The sequence below is a fragment of the Solanum pennellii genome, chromosome 6 (genome assembly GCF_001406875.1).
Source record: "Solanum pennellii chromosome 6, SPENNV200".
NCBI lineage: Eukaryota > Viridiplantae > Streptophyta > Magnoliopsida > Solanales > Solanaceae > Solanum > Solanum pennellii.
Genome location: NC_028642.1, coordinates 40,357,292 through 40,375,437, shown reverse-complemented (window position 1 = coordinate 40,375,437; position 18,146 = coordinate 40,357,292). Strand labels below are relative to the sequence as shown.

Genomic DNA, 18,146 nt, shown 5'->3' with positions numbered 1-18,146 from the left:
CTCCCTCTTAAACAAGAAGAAAAAGGATGCTTGTGTAATAGTGTTTTAAGCTCTATTGATAGTCTTCCTTTTGGTTGATTCTTTTATGTTTTTGCTTAAAGCTTGTATTTTGTCTTAATTTTTTATTTTTCTCTCTTTTAAATTAGTGGGGTTCTTGATTTTGCACAAAAAAAAAAAAAAAACTTTTGTGATTGATTAAGAAGGTGATGAGAAATTGTGTAACGTTCTAGATAATGGTTTAGGATTGTGTGTTGATCACTTTCCTTATTAGTCAGTACTGAAAATAAAATTAACATTTGGATATTTCTCTGTAACTAAATTTACTTGTCTGTATAGAAGATGGTTTTATGAATAGAAAAAGTATTTTTGATCAGATAGCATGTTTGATCTATGGATTAGAATATTCAGACATGTTAAATCTTGTTTAGTTAAACATATTTTGTGACTATATTTGTTGAGAAAAATACATCTATTCAAATGATAGTTTAAAATATGATAAATATATCTTGACAATTATTTGAGAGAGTTTGATTTGCTAATACGGAATGATAATAATATTGTATGCCAAAAACAACCAATCTTTCCTAAAAAAAAAAGAGAAATTCTTCACCCTACTTTGAGATCATTGGATTATAGTAACTCAGCGATGTGGGGTTACATGTGAAATTTTTGGAGAATTAATTTTAAATAAACAATTAGTAGTATTTATATAGTTCAACCTAACACGTTTGAGATCGAGATAGTATTGTTCTTACTATTTTCTTTTTTATGCTCCAATTTGGTAAACATAATATTTGCCATACCAAGATAGACAATTATCATCTTGAGATTATTATTGATTTAGGGTGTGTTTGGTACGAAGGAAAATGTTTATTTTCCTAAAAAAAGTATTTTGGAAAACAAGTGAATTTCTAACTTATTTTCTCATGTTTTGTTGGTGAGTAAACAAAAAATATCTTTTATTTTTGACTTAATACTAAAATATACTCTTTAGGAAAATAATTTATGTTCCGAAAATTAACCCTGATAATTGATCTAGGACAAGACCCTGATAACCATTCCAAAATCCGACCCTAATATTGACCCAGAAAAAAAATTCAAAAATAATTTTTTTGAAAAAGAAAAATTTTGAAGGTAGATTTGGATAAAAAATGATTTTTTTTTAAAAAAAATTGAGATATGTTTCAAAACCAATTTTTTAAAAAATGGGGTATGGGTGGAGGTGATTTTTAAAAACAATTTGAAATATTTCCGAAAGACAATTGAATTTTTTAAAATAATTTAAATATTTTCTAAAGACAATTTGTATTTCGATTAAGATGTAAAGGGGTATGACAACTTGTCGATATTAATGCGGCGAAGTGTTGAAATACCAACTTGAAACTTTTGTTGCTGATCAGATGACGTAAACCCCAATTAAATATGAGAGATTACTTCTATTCTCTTTTTTCAAATGAATGGCTTGAGTTTCAAAGAGTTTAAGCTCCTCTATTTCAAGATGACATGATTTTAGGAACTTGCAGTTTGGCTATAATAGGTAACTGGTAATCACATCATCCCTCACTCTTTAACTCTTTTTTATCCCTACTAAATATAAGTAGGTTGGATATTTATCACATTTTTAACCTACCCATTTGCCAAGCGCGTACATATTTATATGCAAATCGAAACGAAAGCAGTAAAAGTATTCACACCTGGATTATATGACTCCTATGAATATCCAAAGAAAACCAGTACAGGTTCTCACGGTGCATCTGGATTTGCCACCTTCATTGGATACACTTCTATATAACTCAAGCTCCTATTTGTCTCAAAAACAGTCAGTGTCCCTAACAATGGCTGAATATCAACACCTGTTGAGCTCCATTTAAAGCTATTGAGGCACTGTCACTCAACTTAGTGTGGTGGTTCTATCCCTCTGTCTCTGTTCTTTACTCCACTTTTTTAAACCAGCAAGTACGGAATGGCAACTTTTTACTCCATTTAGCGGGTTGAGGCTTGCTCCGCCCTATTGCCATTCCTACGGAATGCTACTATCTTACTGAAAACCAAATGGTCGATCCTCAACCACTAGACTTGTATCCCTGCTTTAGAACAAGCAACTTTAACTGCCAGAACTTGAGACATCATCCTTGAGCTGCATATACTGAAGCTAAAGAACAAACTTTTACATCAGTGACTAGGATAGGGTGTATTTTTTAATAAAATCTCAAAGAGAACACGATCATTATTTTCCTGTGTAGGAGGGTTCACACTTGACCTATTAGCAGATAACACGGTCACAGGTTCAGTCTACTGAGTTAGAAAATTGGAAAAAGCTTAGCGCAATGGATTCATTCATTAAGAAGGAACTGAAGTTGAATTATGCCATTGATTACTGGTAGCCCCACTTCCAGAAGTCCAGAATAACCTCAGGTTAGCGTCTCTGGGTGTAGTTTAGTTTTTTTTAAAGGCTCTTCTTCAAGTTATGCGACCACTTTGAGTATTTTGATATGAGGGCATTGTTGAATAGAACAGGTTAAGGCCCGAGCAACTGGGAAATACCACATTCAAAGGGGAGATCATGCTTCATTCTGAATGGAAACTGATCCAAAGAGGAAAAGGAGGAAACAGGCATTTTTACCATTAAAGGTTCTGAAAGATACAAAAACTTTTCGTGTTTGGCATTATGTTCCGTATCTTCTACATGTTTCAACAGGTTGAGAGGGATGATCCGCTGTTAGTTGCCTGTATCGGTGTCCTAGATAAAATGCTGTCAGTATCCACATCAAGCAGACCTGAAAGAAGAACCAAAGTTACGTTAAACATTCAACCTTTTTCTCTGAGGCTTTTCAATCACTAAATAGAAGTCCTCAGTAGTGTGAATCCACTATCCAATCATCTGGAATTGTACAAATCTAAAACGATAATTTCAAGACATTAAGAGTAGTGCTGTCAAGGAGGGTTTTACTTACAGGTAGGGCATATAGAGAAACAGCTGATGCCTTGCCACTGAGAGTGCTGAAGAGTAGCTTGTACATTGCAGCTGCTGTAGCATCCCCAAGTCTTTGAACAATAACATCTATGCATACCTGCATAAAAACATTGGAATACCACAAAAAGTAACAATAGAATCATTCTACTGCTAGGGATATTCAAGTGACAGTTATAACCACAACAATCCTTTCAAGTGTCATGAAACACTTTTGCAGACCTAATAAAATGATATTAGCCTACTAGCTTTGCTATATCCTTTCAGAAAGATTTTAATTGGAAATCAAGATTTGCTACAGACAGGATATTCTCAATTCAAGCTGCTGCTAATATGTAAGATGGAACAATGATAATTTTCAGGTCACTATTTTTGTAAATACCTTTGCTTTATACTTCTCGTCCTGTGAGACAACAGTGAAAAGAAGCTCCCTTGCAGGCCTGGTAACGACGTATGTGACCACCTATCGTAAAAGACAAAAAATATGAGGCTCGATTGCAGAAGTGTATGCCTACGCCTACTTATCTTTTATTCGTCACAAAATCTGTTGGCACGGCTTATTCAGTACACCTTAACTTTTCTTTGTTCTAATTATCCACCCCATACTTGGGTTTTTGATAGCCTAGACCCCTTGGATGGTCATGCAGGAAAGAGTGTGGATACACTCTCTTCTAAGGGCATGGAAGTAAAGAAAATTGAAAAATTAGCTTCCGAGTGAGGTACTTTCCAACCATTAAGTGCCACATAGATGGTCTATTTGTTCCAATGGTCTCTTTCTCGTTGCTTCTTGATAATATACAAGGCATATTTTACCCCATCTTAGAACTTTTTTTTCTCCTTTCAAAGGAAAGTTCATCTGTTTCAACTGTGTATTTTTTCTTTTTCACACCAAAAATGTAAAAAAATTGGCTGAACACCATTATTTTTAGCCAAATAAAAAGTTTTAGCTACAATAATGGGTTCTAATTGTATATTTCTTCTTTGGCTACAATACCTATTTATTCCTATTTTGTATCATTATTTAAGACAAATCTGTGAAGAACATAGTTGAAATTTCATTATTTTTAGCCAAATAGAAAAAGTTTTAGCCAAAATAATGAATTTTCAATTGTGTATTTCTTTTTGTTGCTTATTTAGATGTGATGTCTATTCATTTCAACTATGTAATTTTTCTTTTTCGGGACAAATCTGTAAAGAAAAACTTGGCTAGAACTTCATTATCTCTGGCCAAATAATAAAAGCTTTAGCAATATAAATATATAATAGAGTACCAACATCCTAATTCTTTTAATTTCTTTTTTTAAAAAAAACTGGACACTTTGTATATTCCTCAAAAGAGAGTACTAAAACTGTACTGGTCAATATTTACACATGTAGTTCAAATCCTACTATCTTTTCCTAAATTGAGTCTGGTACATCAATTACGGAGATAGTATCATTTGAGTATAACTGATTACACCAAAAAAAGGTAGAAGCATAAAACAATATAGCTTGACTTCTTGCATACTGTTCTCTATACTATCAACAGTTCTAGGTCTTGTATCTTGATATATATCCTCTAGTATCTCACCAGCAGAAGACCATAGTAGATCCTTGGACTCCTCAAGGGTGGAACTTCATCTTTAGAAGACAATTAATGACTGTGAGATCCAAGAGGGTAGCAGATTTTTTCAACACCACTGAGCAATCTAATGGACTGGAAGGGGGTCAAGACATTTTTGTGGCAGAAAGGCAGTCAGAAGGGTAGTTTTAAGCATCAGCCTCACAGTCACTGGCGAGGAACCTGGAAGTCAGAAATCCCACTCAAAGTTGCCTGTTTTGTCTGGTTGTGAGCCAAAGAAGTTGTACGGACTCGAGACAACTTGAAGAGGAGGTGGATACCATTACGTTCTAGATTATCTTTTTGTGTGGGGAAACTGCTGAGACAGGTAAGCATCTCTTTCTAAATTGCACGATCACTGGCCAACAGTGGAGGTTATTCCTGAATCTTAAGGGTATGCCATGGACCATGCCTGCCAAGACCACAGAAGCAAACCAGAGTTGCGAGGAAGCAGGAAAGCAATCCAAGAACAGAGACAAATGGAGAATTATCACAGCTAATATATGGTGGGCAATATGGAAGGAAAGGAACTCTATAGCCTACCTGCTTCATGCCAAACATCCTTCAAAAATTCTGTTTTGTGTCCATCCCCACTTTGATCTTTGTGTTAGCATTAAACTCATGCCACAGAGATCTAATGCATCTCGAAACAATGACCCGATATGGTGTAGTCATCTCTTTGGTCATCCAGTTGTCTTCCTTGACATATTTTGTGTTAATGACTTCCTTCCAGTAGCTCTGCTCTTCATTATTGAACTTCCACAGCCATTTTATCCTAAGGGTTTCGCTCTAATTCATTAAGTTCTTTATTCCCGAACCCCGTTGCTTCTTTCACACTATCACAGCATCCCATTTAACCAAGTTGTAGCCTTAACTCTCACTGTTTTTCTTTGCCAGAGGAATATTCTTCTCATTTATCTAACTTATTGATTACCCTCTTGGGAATTGGGAATACTAACATCATATAGATTGGTAGTGAATCAAGAACATGATTAATCAAGGTCAACCAGCTACCCCTAGAGATATGTTGTGATTTCCACCTTGCTAATTTTATTTCTTCTTTTCTTTTGATGCAATGAACTTTTGTTTCCAACTTATATTTCTTATCAATTCCATAAAGAGTTTATTATTAGGGGTGTGCATAATTTGGATTAACTCAAAAATCAAACGAAACCAATTTTTTTTGTTATTTAGTTTGGTTTTTTGGTATGGTTTCGGATTAGAAATTTTGGTTTCTTGGTTTGGTTTTAGATTTTAGAAAACAAATACCAAAAAGTTGAACTAATAGAGTATATTATGTTTATATATATATGCAATGCATTTCATTCTTGGTACATGGTCAATACAGAAATAGAAAAATCGGATGCACAGTCCAATCCATTATATTCTGTCAAAAAAAAATTCTCAATAATGGAGTTGCTAACTCTTTTATAAATTTGGCCCGAAAAAGATGATCCAAAAATTCAAAGAGTGTAAAAAGAATTTTATTTTTAAAAAATGACACATCAACAAAGAATCCAAATGGCAGCGCGTGGGTCTCACCTCCATCAGGTGAGACTGGTCTATAGGGAGAAGGAGGTAATGAGAACTACGGAAAGTTTAGGTGTGGACTAAGTGTCCATTTTGGATTGGCTTATTTTAGGTGTTTTTAAGCTAAAATAGCTTTTAAGGATTTTTGTAGTGCTTGGGTAAACTAAATAAGTGCTTATAAGCACTTATTTATAAGCCAAAATAACAACAATTCTAACTTTTAATTTTTGGCTACTAGTCATAAGCCAAAAGTCGATCCACACAAGCTCTAAATAAATTGTGCCATGTCTATGGGGTAATAATGTATTCTGCCAACTAAAAATTGTACGAATGCCAGAATGGTGTTCCTCTTTTACAACTTCTCGTCATTATTTTTATTACATTTCTTTAGAGGTTGAGAAAAGGATGTAAGGAAAATATACCTTCCTCAGGGTTTCTGAGATGGCCACTGCAATCCATGTGGGCCATACTGCTAAAGCAATTAGATTCGCAAAGGCAACAAAAGGTGCAGAGCAAATGGCTAGAGTAACACCAGCAAAAGTAAGGATGCGCCCCTGCAACCAAGTGGTGAATAAGGACTTCTAAAACTTGTGACACTAGAGATACCATGTTGTGAATGTAGAGAAATATAAAAGAAAGAAAGGGAACTGCAGTTCAAGAAAATAGGAAACAGATCAACTTAAAAAAATGCCCTAGATATCTTATCACTTTAAAATTCTACTTACTCTGACTTGCATACATGGGAATTCTTTGTAGATCCTTCAAAATAAACTTCTAACTCACTAGGAGCTGACATTACGCAACAAGATACTAACACTCTTACACACCCCCAAGTGATAGAAATAGTTTATGTTCTATGGTGGAACTCAGATAAGGAAACTAATGTGAATGACAAGAATATTTGGAGAGGAAGAAGCCTTCACCACAGGCTCCAGTCAGAACCTCCATCACATTTGAGAGTAGATAAGAGAAGTTTTAAATTAGAGTTGTTCAAGTAGCATGTAGATTGTATACATTTCCACAAATTGGAGAAATTGAATATCCCCTCAAACCCCCTTTCCCTCACACACAAAATGGAGAAATAGGGTTAGCTTCATGATTGAACTTTTGCATCTTATATACATCTACACCATACCGTCAAAGTGAGCTGTCCAGCAAGGATAAAAATAGCAATGAAGCTATTGATCTGTGCAAATAATCTTCTTCTACCAGTGGGATCTGTTACTGCAGCAGCAATAACAGTTACTTTCTGCAGAAGAGTCGAAAGGTTGGGAGTGAGGCTGAAGTAACTATAAGCGGGTTTTTCATAAAGGCAGTCATCTTGTGAGATTAGTAAATCACATAAATACACCACATTACAGATCATGTGATCCATTCTGTCACTTAATAAAAGGAAATTCTTCTCATACCTGAAAGTAAAAAAAGGAGGACACAACTGCACTCAGCCAGAGGAATAATGATACATGCAACAAGTAAGTCGAAGAAAGAATGAGCTTTAGCCCATCCAATATAGCCCAGAACTGAGGCTTTGCTACAGAAGCTGGAGATTTTGGGGAAGTTGTTCTCTGTGTGAGCCCTGGTATATTATCGGCCTCTTCAGCTTGATCTGTATCAGCTTCCCTAAAAAAAACGCTAAAGTTAGAAACTACAACAACAACATACCCAGTATAATCCCACAAAGGTTAGAGACTACTCGACTATAATATTCTTTTCGGGTGGGGTGGGGTGAGGAAGGGGATAGAGAAAGTAAGTCATGCAAGGACATTCATAAAGGCCTCTTTTTCATTGCTATTATGTGTGCTAGACTTCATTCTTCCTTTATATCAAAAGATGTATATCTAGAAAGTTAATACTATCCAATAGTTTTAAACTTCGCAGTGTGTCTTCTTTTTGTTTATACATTTATGCTGATGACTGAGAAATCCCAGAAGGACAAAGGTGCACGATTTGAAACTCGGTGTATAGTGGACCTGTCTCTATGTGAAATCTTCTTTTTAGTAACAAATCATCCTACTTTTTCACGTTTCAGCTATATATTAGATATACTATCGCCAAGCTAGAAGTCGCCCCTTGTCTCTATCTTCAATCCTCCTTCTATTTCCTTTTATAGATATGTAATACTTCATTCCACACAATTTTAGTGGGGTATCTGACAGGATATGGAGTTTAAGAAAGCAAGACTTAACTTTTAAATCTTGTTTTCTGAAACAAGTCATAGACATTTATGTCGTTATAAATCATCTCATTCACGGTAAAATGGGAAGCTTAAATTTAAATTATTTTTAAATATAAAAAGGTGTCATTCTTTTGAAACAAACTAAAAAGGAGAGTGTGCGACATAATATGGGATAGATGGAGTGACAAATAAGGCTAAACACATTGACAGACACCTAGAGTTGGCACCAGTTTTCATTTAGACACCTCAACTTAGAGTTGTACCATTTAAACACCTATAGTAGGGTATGACTGTGTCTTGCGGTGGCTCCTAAAGTGAAGAAAGCCACTTTCCAATCAATTAGACTCCTCACCTCGATATTGATAGTGTCCGTGAAGTTCTTGGAGAAATAAAAACTTCTTGAAAAGCTTCAACCAATGTATCTTCCACATCTTAGATTCAATCCTATTCGGGAATCAAGCTTCGGAACATCTAGGAGGGTTCATTTATAGTTATTCAAGTATAGATACCTCCCGCCCCTTTCTAAAATACTAAAACCAAAAACTTTTTTAAAAACTCTTTTGAATTTTACTTTTCTTATTATTCCACCTAGAGAAATCTAAATGGACAAATTGATTAGGACGACTAATTCCATAGGTATAGAAATATCATTATTTAATTGATCTAAGTTCATGCAATTTATTAATATAACTGAATAAAAAAATATTCATTTTTATTATTTATTTATTATTAATATTTTGGTCAATCGTTCAATAAAATCAACAGAAAGGGAAATCATTTCTCCCTTTTTTTAAATATAATTACACGTCGTAAACCTATGCAACAAGAATTATTGACAAAAAACCTTATATTAACCACTATACCCCGCAGTACCATAACTCCAAAATCACGACCACGACAAGGGAGGAAGGCCTGAGAGATTGCTTCCCGCTTGCGAAATACTCCGGACTCGGAGGTAGAAGAACAACCACAGTTGAACCCTTGTACCACACAGTGTTTTGGACGGCGAGAGGCGACAAAAGGCGACAAGGGCCTGCCTCGCCACGCGGCGAGGCGCTCGCCTTTTTGAATCGAGGCGCCAATTAATACCAAAAATTAAAAATATTTAATTGCACATATAAATATTCAAATTTCAATAGCAATAACATATATTAGCAAATACTATAATAATTACTATAGAAGAATTAATTTTTTTCAAAAAAAATAATGGACAACACAGTGAAAGCAGTAAGCAGTCAGCAACATTTTACAGTAAACAAAGAAAACAGAGGGAAAAAACAGAGCAGTGAAGAAAACAGAGGAAAAAAGAGAGTAGTGAAGGCAGCGAGCAGTGAAGAGTGAAGACAGCAAGCACTTCAGAACTTCAGATTTCAGAATTTAAGATTCACTTCACAAGAAATTAAACAGAAGAAAAGAAGAAAATAAGAGAAGAAGAGGACTGAAGAGAAGAAACGAAGAAATGAAGAGAAGAAGAAAGAAAAGGGGACATACCTTTCGCGCGAGTCCACTGAAGGAGAAGAAGAGATCGCAGGGTTGAGGAGAAGAAACGCGAGTCGTGACTGACTGGAAATATGAAAAAACCCTAATTTTGACTAATATTATTAAGTCAAGACCTTTTTAAATATTTTAAAATAAAAGGCGGCGCCATTCAGGTCGCCATTATGTCGCCTCACGTCGCCTCACATCGCCTAATTGATCTCGCCACGCCTCACTGAGGAATGGCGTTACATGGTCGCCTCGCCTCGCCATAGCGCCTTTGGCGAATGGCGAGCGCCATTAAGAACACTGGTACCACAAGGTTGCAAGCACGGCAGCAACATGCACCCTCTCCCCAGTCTGAAGAGGGAATGTAAACCTGTACTTCGAGCAGCTTGGTGAGTCCGGGGGATGCTAGTTCCGGACATATAGGGTCACCGAGCGACAGGGACGAGTCTATGGCCACAACCTCCTCTTCAGAAAAAAGAAGGCAACTTGAGATCAGAGGCAAGAATTCCCAATACAGAGAAGACCTCCGGTGGCAGGTCGATGGCATGAGAGAGATATTCTAGGAGGGGCTCCTAACCAATCTGAGGGGTAACATCAAAAGGAGTGTGTTGGATGAGATAAATATCAGATCCTCTGATTTGGTAGAGATGTTCGAGTTTCAGGCTTTTTTATCATAATGTATTGGCGTTGATGCGCCAAACACCAGGTGAGTACAACCCCATCTTGATCTGCAAATTCTACTCTGTATATACAACCACCCTTATTAGTACGCGGAAGAACAAGGAGTCTACCAAGGGCCACCAACCACTGGACAGTGTGCGGGAACAATAAGTGTCAGTTAATATTTCAAAATGCACCGTCCAGCAGTCTATATTTGTGCCAGATTATGAGGTGCCGCTTAACACAGTATAGTTCAGGTACAAGTTAGAGGGTCAAAGAATTTAGATTGGCTGGCTAGCATCGGTGCTGACAAATAGAACGTCGGCCTAGTTGATTAAATGATAAGATCTTGATCACCAACGGATCCCTCATCTTTGCGGTGAAGTTCTGATGGACGATTGTACGCCTACACTTGATTCCAACTACGGCTAACAATACACTCACTCTAGATCGGGCCGTGTCGCTTGCTAGCCTCATCGAGGTTTACTGAAAATTTAGCCCAAATTATAGTGGAGGAGATCCAAGAGCTTGCACTGCGATTTGGGACCTAACTCCCATTCCCTTGATTGATCGCATAGTTGTACATTGTACAGAGAGACTCAGGTGCCTATATAGGTGGGTGTGGACCAGCCGGTGCAGGTGATTCACGTCCAAGACACTATTACAAATTTGCGACGAATTGAACCCTATTCCTAAGGGAAAGACAACACTGTCCACTTCAAGGGATCTATTGTTGGAGGAGTTTCCCGAAAAGAGTGAGCAGATAGAGCTTTCGGCCATAGGGGAGACAATCGAGCCACCATCAAAGACAGATCCCACCACTGCTCCCAAGATAGTCCCCAGATCTAAGTTGCGCGGACTTTTCATTTTTGCAGGCGAACCCGTCTCGACACGACTCTGGTGCGGGTGCGGGTGCGGGGTGCGTGTCGGATTCGGTCAATCTAATCCGGACACTTTGACCGTAGCCGAGAAAAGATTGGGGAAGATAAAATCAATTTCCGACGACGTAAAGAGTACAAAGCTTGAAAAAAGTACAGAGAAGAGAGAAGAGAAAATTATTTTTATGGCGACAACGCCGGCAAGTCGCCGGCGACATCGCCGGCGAAAGAGAAGAAGAGTTGAGAAGAAACAGTTTGAAAGAGAAGAAGAAGAGTTGAGAAGAAAGAAGTATTTTTATTGAAAGTTTCAAAAGTNGCTTTTTTTCTAGGGAGCAACTTTTTTTCTTGGAAGTTGGAAAAAGTACTTTTAAACATTAATTTTTTTTTTAATATTGACTTGTAATTATTTGGTGTGGAAGAGCCACATATAAAAATTGTGTCTTTGTAGGAAGAATAGAAAAGTAATCTCATCTTGAAGAACGAAAGATAGAATTCTACAAAATACATGTAAGTTTATCACAATATATCTCTCAAATTTAGAATATCTTCATAACTATATTTTTATAATATTGAAATTTTTAGCCGTATCCCTGCACCCGTATCCATACTCGGATTCGCACCCACGAATCTTAAAATTTGGATTTCGCCGAATCCGACTCTCGGATTCGCATCCGTCTCGGATACCCGCACCCGAGTCCGAGCAACTTAGCCCCAGATATGTGCTTGCCCTTAATTTCTACACTACTATCATCGGACGGTCGGATTAGGATCACAGACTGTCCTGTCTCTAGTCAACTAAAGATCTGCTCTAGAACTTAGCGAAGTGGCTCTCAAGACTACGGTCCAATCGACGAACAGTCAATTGATTCCATGAACTGTGGAATGACTCGTGATCCTCGAAGACCACACCTAGAAGACATAATCACGGTTGACTCCTGCTTTTTGATTGATCGTCAATCTGTTTGACGGTCCGTGAATTGGTGTCGCGGCCTAAGTTTTCCTATTCTGTTTAGGATAGGAGTATCGTTTATAAGTACTTGTTTTAGGTTCTCTTTTGGATGTTACTCAAATTGTTGGATATGTTGTGTACGTTAGAGTTGAGAAAGATCCATTAATCATTTTTCTTGATTCTCGGTATTTTTGCTACTATTTTGGCATTGTTTTATGGTTGATACAAATTTTTTCTTCTACTCATCTGTTACATGTTATTTATCATGAATTCTTCGGAGTCTTATGATTTGAATTTTGCAAGTATGAGTAGCTAAAGTCCATAACTACGGTTGTGGGACCATGATGGATTAACGAATGTAGGTTAAAAAACTAGTGATTCTTGAATGGTGAAACTGCATGTATTGTTATTCTCTTCGCTTAATTACTTTGGACAGTATTAAGCATTAGAACTCACCATAAATCTTAACTTGCTTGAAAAAGAAGTCAAGGTTAGGAAAAGAGATTAACAACATAGACTTGAGGCTACTAACCTTCATCTAATGATTTAAGCTCACACAAGGATAATCAATCTGAAACCATTAAGAAGCTTGATACATAAACATTTGTAGGCACAAGGATAATCAATCTGAAACCATTAAGAAGCTTGATAACATAAACATTTGTAGGCCGAAAGGATATAAAGTGATATTCATCTAATTGGGTCAAAAGACTTCTGTTAGACTCTGATCGCTAGTTTTGCATGCATAATAGCGAGATAGATCACTAATCACATCAACCTGTTAAGTTATGAAATCGTGGGGAACATAATCATCGCTCACTCTCATTATTTGAAGACAAGAAACTTTCACCAAAGTGGTTATTGATAACACAAGATACAAGTAGTTTTACTTTTCATATTGCAAAACCCCCTTGAAATAAAGACTACCAGCCGAATAACCGCACCTGACATATTTGTCACCATATTCTCTGTGGGATTCAACCCCACCTTGATTGGGTTCTATATTTGACATCTACCACTTTATATCTCATTTTAGAGGTGTAATTTGGGCATATCACTGACCAGAGATGCCTTCAATAGGTTAAGTGTAGAGGAACAACATGTCCAGACTGATTTACAATTATTCTCATGGTTTGTTCTTAAGGAGTTAAATAATGTCATCCTCTTTATACTCCTGGACTATCAAACTGTACAGATAAAGATATCAGGTTCATGGTAACTTGAGAGTACAATGCATATCTCTTTTTTCAGTTTGTTCATATAAAAAAGCACTTCCTGCTAAATCAAAAACCTCTGTATCCCAAAAAAGAAAATGAAGGGAGCTGAAACAGAGAGATCTCAATATTAAACTTACACCATGACTCAACTAGACTAGACAAATTATGCTATCGTAGAGAGAACTTTCACTAATAAAGAAGATCACCATCCAGAGAACGATGAGACAGCAATGCAACAGAAAACCAGGAATAAAAGGATAAGAAACTTGAGACAACCATCCTAAGGCTAATAGGGAGAGAAAGAACAGTAATTGCTTGCATGGAAAGAGCTATGGGGGGAGCTTAGCGAGCTGATTGTACAATTAGTTATCTCTTTTTCCAATCTCATCTACTGGAAAATTCTATTGCTAAAAAATCTAGTGATAATCCATGATTGGGGTAGAACAAGAAAAACAAGAAGAAAACCTGATGGGAGATAGTTCTTCAGGAAGTTGTAAGAAGTCTTTCTTGATTCCTTTTGATGACTGTGCAGCAAGTTCCATGAGAACCGCTGAAACAAGAAGTAAATCTGCAAAAAAACAAAAGGGAACTACTAAGAAAATAGAAAACATTAAAGCCTCAAGAGAATAATAAGAATAAGGAAGCAAGATAATCATAAAGAGATACACACACGGTCCTAACCAAGCCATTCCTGTGGCAAATAACGAACCACACAGCTGGCCTAGTGTAGCACCAGCACCAATAAACCCAAACAATCTTGAACCTGACTGTATACAGGAAAAAAAGTTAAACTGTATCTTAAATCGCTACCATGAAATGTAAAAGCAAAATCATGATCTATTATGGTTATGGAAGGCATATATCAAAACCCTTGAACTTCCCTTCCGTAGGTCTGTTCAAATTTTAATGAATCAATTAGAGGCACAATTACCTCACTATCCATCACATCAATAACTCTAGCCCAAGTTGAAGATATAGTAATAAGATTAAGCAAAGCAACCTGAGAAACAATGAAGCAAGAACCTTATTTAGGAAACAAACACCAAAGAAATGACAAAAAACTTACTATTATAATAGTCGAGAATTAAAGCAAAAGCATTTACCCAAAGAAACAGGCCAATTCTCACTGACACGTAGAACCAACCATGGTTGCTCCAACTCGACGAGTTTGGAGTATTCGTGTGACTAACCTCCACTTTTAACTCCTGTTTTAAAGTTGAGGACACAGAGAGCAGTCCCTGCATTATTGCCATTTTTTAATCATAACATTTGCATTGTCAAAAGATTTGCTTCCAGAATCATGAAGTTGTACCTTGATATTAAATGGTGAACTCCCAGGAGTAGAAAAAAGCCACAGAATGTAGAACGCAACAAGCGTGACCCCAAAAAACCTGTGTATCAAGACCAAAGCCTGGAATTTAAAGAAGGGACCATTACAGATGACATTTAAAAAGACCCAAACAAACCTAAATCAGCTTCTAACACTCCAAATTGGTCTCACCTCACAAGAAAGCAGTAAGTAGCTGAACCTAATTCACAGCATTCAACAACAAAAAGAGTGTCTATAAGTAGCTGAACCTAATTCATAGCATTAGACAAAAAAAAAGAGTATCTATAATTTGATATCCTTATGCTGTAGAGTATCAAGATTTGCAATTTCTTTCTTCTCATGAATCATTATTAACATAGCCAGATAATTCAGAGTCACGGAAAAATTCAATATTACTCTCAAATGACTCCAACTAGGCCAAAAATCATCATTTATCAAATACATCAATAAAACGACAATTTCACAGGTATAATACAACATTCTATTGCGGTCAAACAGAAACCATCAAAAGACGACTATTTCATGCTTAATACTGAACGGGGGCATGGAGGAGTTATTTCAAATGCAAACGCGGAATAGATTGTAGGCTTTGTTAAAAGCCTAAACTTAGAACTCCAACAGGGTCTGAAACTAGCACTTAATGCAAATTAATTCCACTGGAAGTATCAAATATAGTCTCGAAAGAAGTGTTAAACTTGGTTTCAACAATATTATTTCATATGAAGAACTTTTTAACTATGATTCTCCTCCTCTACTTAGACAATATCATTTCATATGAAGAACTTTTAAACTATGATTCTCCTCCTCCACTTGTGTAAAAAGACAATAAATATAATAGAGCAATAAAAGAAGGAATTATTGAGTTACCTTTGACTTGGAAAGATTAGGCAATGAAAAGATTAAGGTGGAAAGAGGGGCAGCAAAGAGTGTGAGTATCAAAGATCCCACAAACAAGCTGGGGAGATTCCCCAATCCCAAAGATATAGCTCCTTCATCACGTAAAGGAAGAACCACAAAGTATGCGCTCAAAATCTGCATATATCATTAAATTCATATAAAAGAACGCGAAGAAGATGTTTATGATGAGGGGAAATTGAATGGATACTTACGAAGAAAAAAGTGGAGGAAGAGTATAGCAATGCGGAGAGCTCGTGTGGAAGAAGAGTAACGAAAATGGAAACAAATGCCTCAATTCGATCTCTGCCCACCAAATTCATCTCTATCTCATGCTCGATCAACGAATGAATACAAACACACACAAATCTCACAAGATCTGCATTTTGCGACTCTTTCAATGGCTAATTGGGTTTCTCAAATTCATAGGACAAACCCAAATTCATCAACTTTCGAGTGCAACCCAATTATAACACCGTGTTTGGACCTTGTTACTTGTTACCTTTGTATTATATTGTATTGTGTTATTATTTTAATATTTATTTTATTTTTACTTATTAATTTAGTTATCTTCTTTTATCATTGAGCATACCGTTTTGCAGTAGATCAATTTTCATACATTATAATTTTTTGTAGATATATTATTTAAATTATAGATATATGACATTACATAATAACAAAAAAATGATGCAATGTATGTTTTTGTAATATGGTTTAGTACTATATATAGTTATGACGCCTATCTTGGTTATCATTATCATTTTATTTGAGGCAGTGATAAAAACAATTAAGAATTCAGATTATATAGGAATAAGGATTATGGGAAGTTCAGTGTGAACACAAATACGGAAACTATTGATTTAGAGACTCTTGAATTTGTGGGATCATTTACATGATTGTGATGGGTATTGAATAAAATTCATCCCTTATGAGTCAACAATTTGATACATCCCTATAATATGTATATTAATTTTGATTGAGATTATTGTCAAGGTTTCAGAATATGAGATTCATATTGTAATATGTGGCTCTTGGTGGAGTATTGTGTTCAATAAAGTTTGTATCTTCATTTTAGATCATAATTGATATAAGCATTGTGATTATTATGTGAATTGTTGATGCATATTTCTTGTTCTTGCAAGTAAAAGCAAGGTCTTATTTGTTTCAGTCGATTGAATCTAAATACATATATTAATATATCTCTACATTTAAACATTAATTAATTAGGAAATTTGTTATTCAACATCTCAATATACATAATTTATTTATATATATGATTTAAATAAAAATTAATCAAATATTTAAAAAATATTAATAAAATAAAATTATTATTTAGTTGAAAATAATAACTATGTTTGCTAGTGATAACGGAGATAGTTTGTATTGGTGGTGGTGATAGTAATAATTGTTGTTAGAGTGATGAAGGTGTGATAGTTGTGAAGGTGATTGATGTTGTGGTGGACTGGTGACGATTTATAATAACGTTGGTGGTCGTAATAGTGAAATTGATTGATATTAGAAGTTAGTGGTGTTGATGGTGATGACTGAAGAATGTGTGGTGATTGATGATGTATTCGTGGTAGTTGGTGGTGTCGATGAAGGTGACTGAAGAATGTCTGGTGGTTGATAATTTGTTTATGGTAGTAGGTGGTGTTGTTAGTTATGATAATGGAAGTGTTGTTAGCATAGGTGAACCACAATGGTGGTAGTGACCGATAATAATGTGGAGGTGGCAGCAATGATTGAGGTGATCGAAGAATGTACAGTAGTAGTTGGCGGGGTGCTAGTTATGATGTCGGAGTTTGTTGGTAGTAAAAAAGGATTATAGTGACGGTAGTGGTTAATAGTAATAATGCCAGTTGTGGCAGCTATAGAGACAATGGTGATAGTGATAGTAGATATAATTATAATGATGGAGGAGGTAAGTATGATAGCAGTTACCAATAGCGGTGATTATGATGAGAGAGGTGGTTGATGATAGACGACGATAATGATGTTTGACGATAGTAATAATGAAGGTGATTGTGATAGCAGAGGTGATTAGTGTAGTGGCTAGTGATAGTGGATCGAGTGATGGTAAATATTATCCACAAGAAAATACCTCGTAATAATATTAAAAGTGTTTTAGATTTTAATATTAATATTCAATTAAATGCTTAAATTATTATAAAAATAATTATATTTAATGATCTAATGTCTAAATTATATTCAAACCTCCATTAGCAACAAACTAGTCCTAAATTTGTTGAGGTTTCTATACTACCATGTGCAAATTTTTTTAAATTATATTGCTCAAATTAATGAAATTACTTGTTTTTGTTAATAGTTCATCATTACTTTATTAGGGATGACCAATGATATTTACTGAGCATTCCTTTTATTTTTTGAGCTATATACGTTCTAATTTGAGTACAATGTAGTTTGAGATGGTGCTTAGAGGTTGTTATATTACCAGC

The 18,146-nt window shown here is 35.8% G+C and overlaps 1 protein-coding gene and 1 long non-coding RNA gene across 4 annotated transcripts; both read right to left on the bottom strand.

Moving 5' to 3' along the window:
• Positions 1 to 1,467: 1,467 nt before the first annotated feature.
• LOC107021231 lies at positions 1,468 to 16,182 on the bottom strand. 3 transcript variants are annotated; one of them, XM_027918030.1, is made up of 14 exons: positions 15,906 to 16,182; positions 15,664 to 15,828; positions 14,779 to 14,877; positions 14,570 to 14,704; positions 14,398 to 14,466; positions 14,137 to 14,233; positions 13,932 to 14,034; positions 7,511 to 7,721; positions 7,237 to 7,350; positions 6,524 to 6,655; positions 3,354 to 3,434; positions 2,955 to 3,071; positions 2,624 to 2,777; positions 1,468 to 2,152 (listed from the first exon to the last, which is right to left on the bottom strand). In XM_027918030.1, exons 1-13 carry the CDS (start codon positions 16,011 to 16,013, stop codon positions 2,667 to 2,669), a joined length of 1,542 nt encoding a protein of 513 aa, XP_027773831.1. In that variant the 5' UTR covers positions 16,014 to 16,182; the 3' UTR covers positions 1,468 to 2,152; positions 2,624 to 2,666. The 3 variants fall into 3 exon arrangements, with proteins under 3 accessions (XP_027773831.1, XP_015077333.1, XP_015077334.1); XM_015221847.2 differs by lacking the exon at positions 1,468 to 2,152 and adding an exon at positions 2,173 to 2,533; XM_015221848.2 differs by lacking the exon at positions 1,468 to 2,152 and adding an exon at positions 2,173 to 2,533 and having other exon boundaries at positions 14,570 to 14,671.
• LOC114077658 lies at positions 4,263 to 6,517 on the bottom strand. The gene is made up of 2 exons (XR_003579009.1): positions 5,115 to 6,517; positions 4,263 to 4,983 (listed from the first exon to the last, which is right to left on the bottom strand). It is a non-coding gene; the product is annotated as an uncharacterized LOC114077658 (long non-coding RNA).
• Positions 16,183 to 18,146: the final 1,964 nt, after the last annotated feature.

Bases quoted from the DNA above. Each gene is read 5' to 3' on its own strand.
- LOC107021231 (XM_027918030.1), bottom strand. From the start codon at position 16,013: ATGAATTTGGTGGGCAGAGATCGAATTGAGGCATTTGTTTCCATTTTC. The intron at 14,234-14,397 runs GTAATTGTGCCT...TCCTGTATACAG, and splicing joins TTGATGTGATGGATAGTGAG to TCAGGTTCAAGATTGTTTGG. The intron at 7,722-13,931 runs GTTTTCTTCTTG...CGTTTTTTTTAG, and splicing joins GAAGAACTATCTCCCATCAG to GGAAGCTGATACAGATCAAG.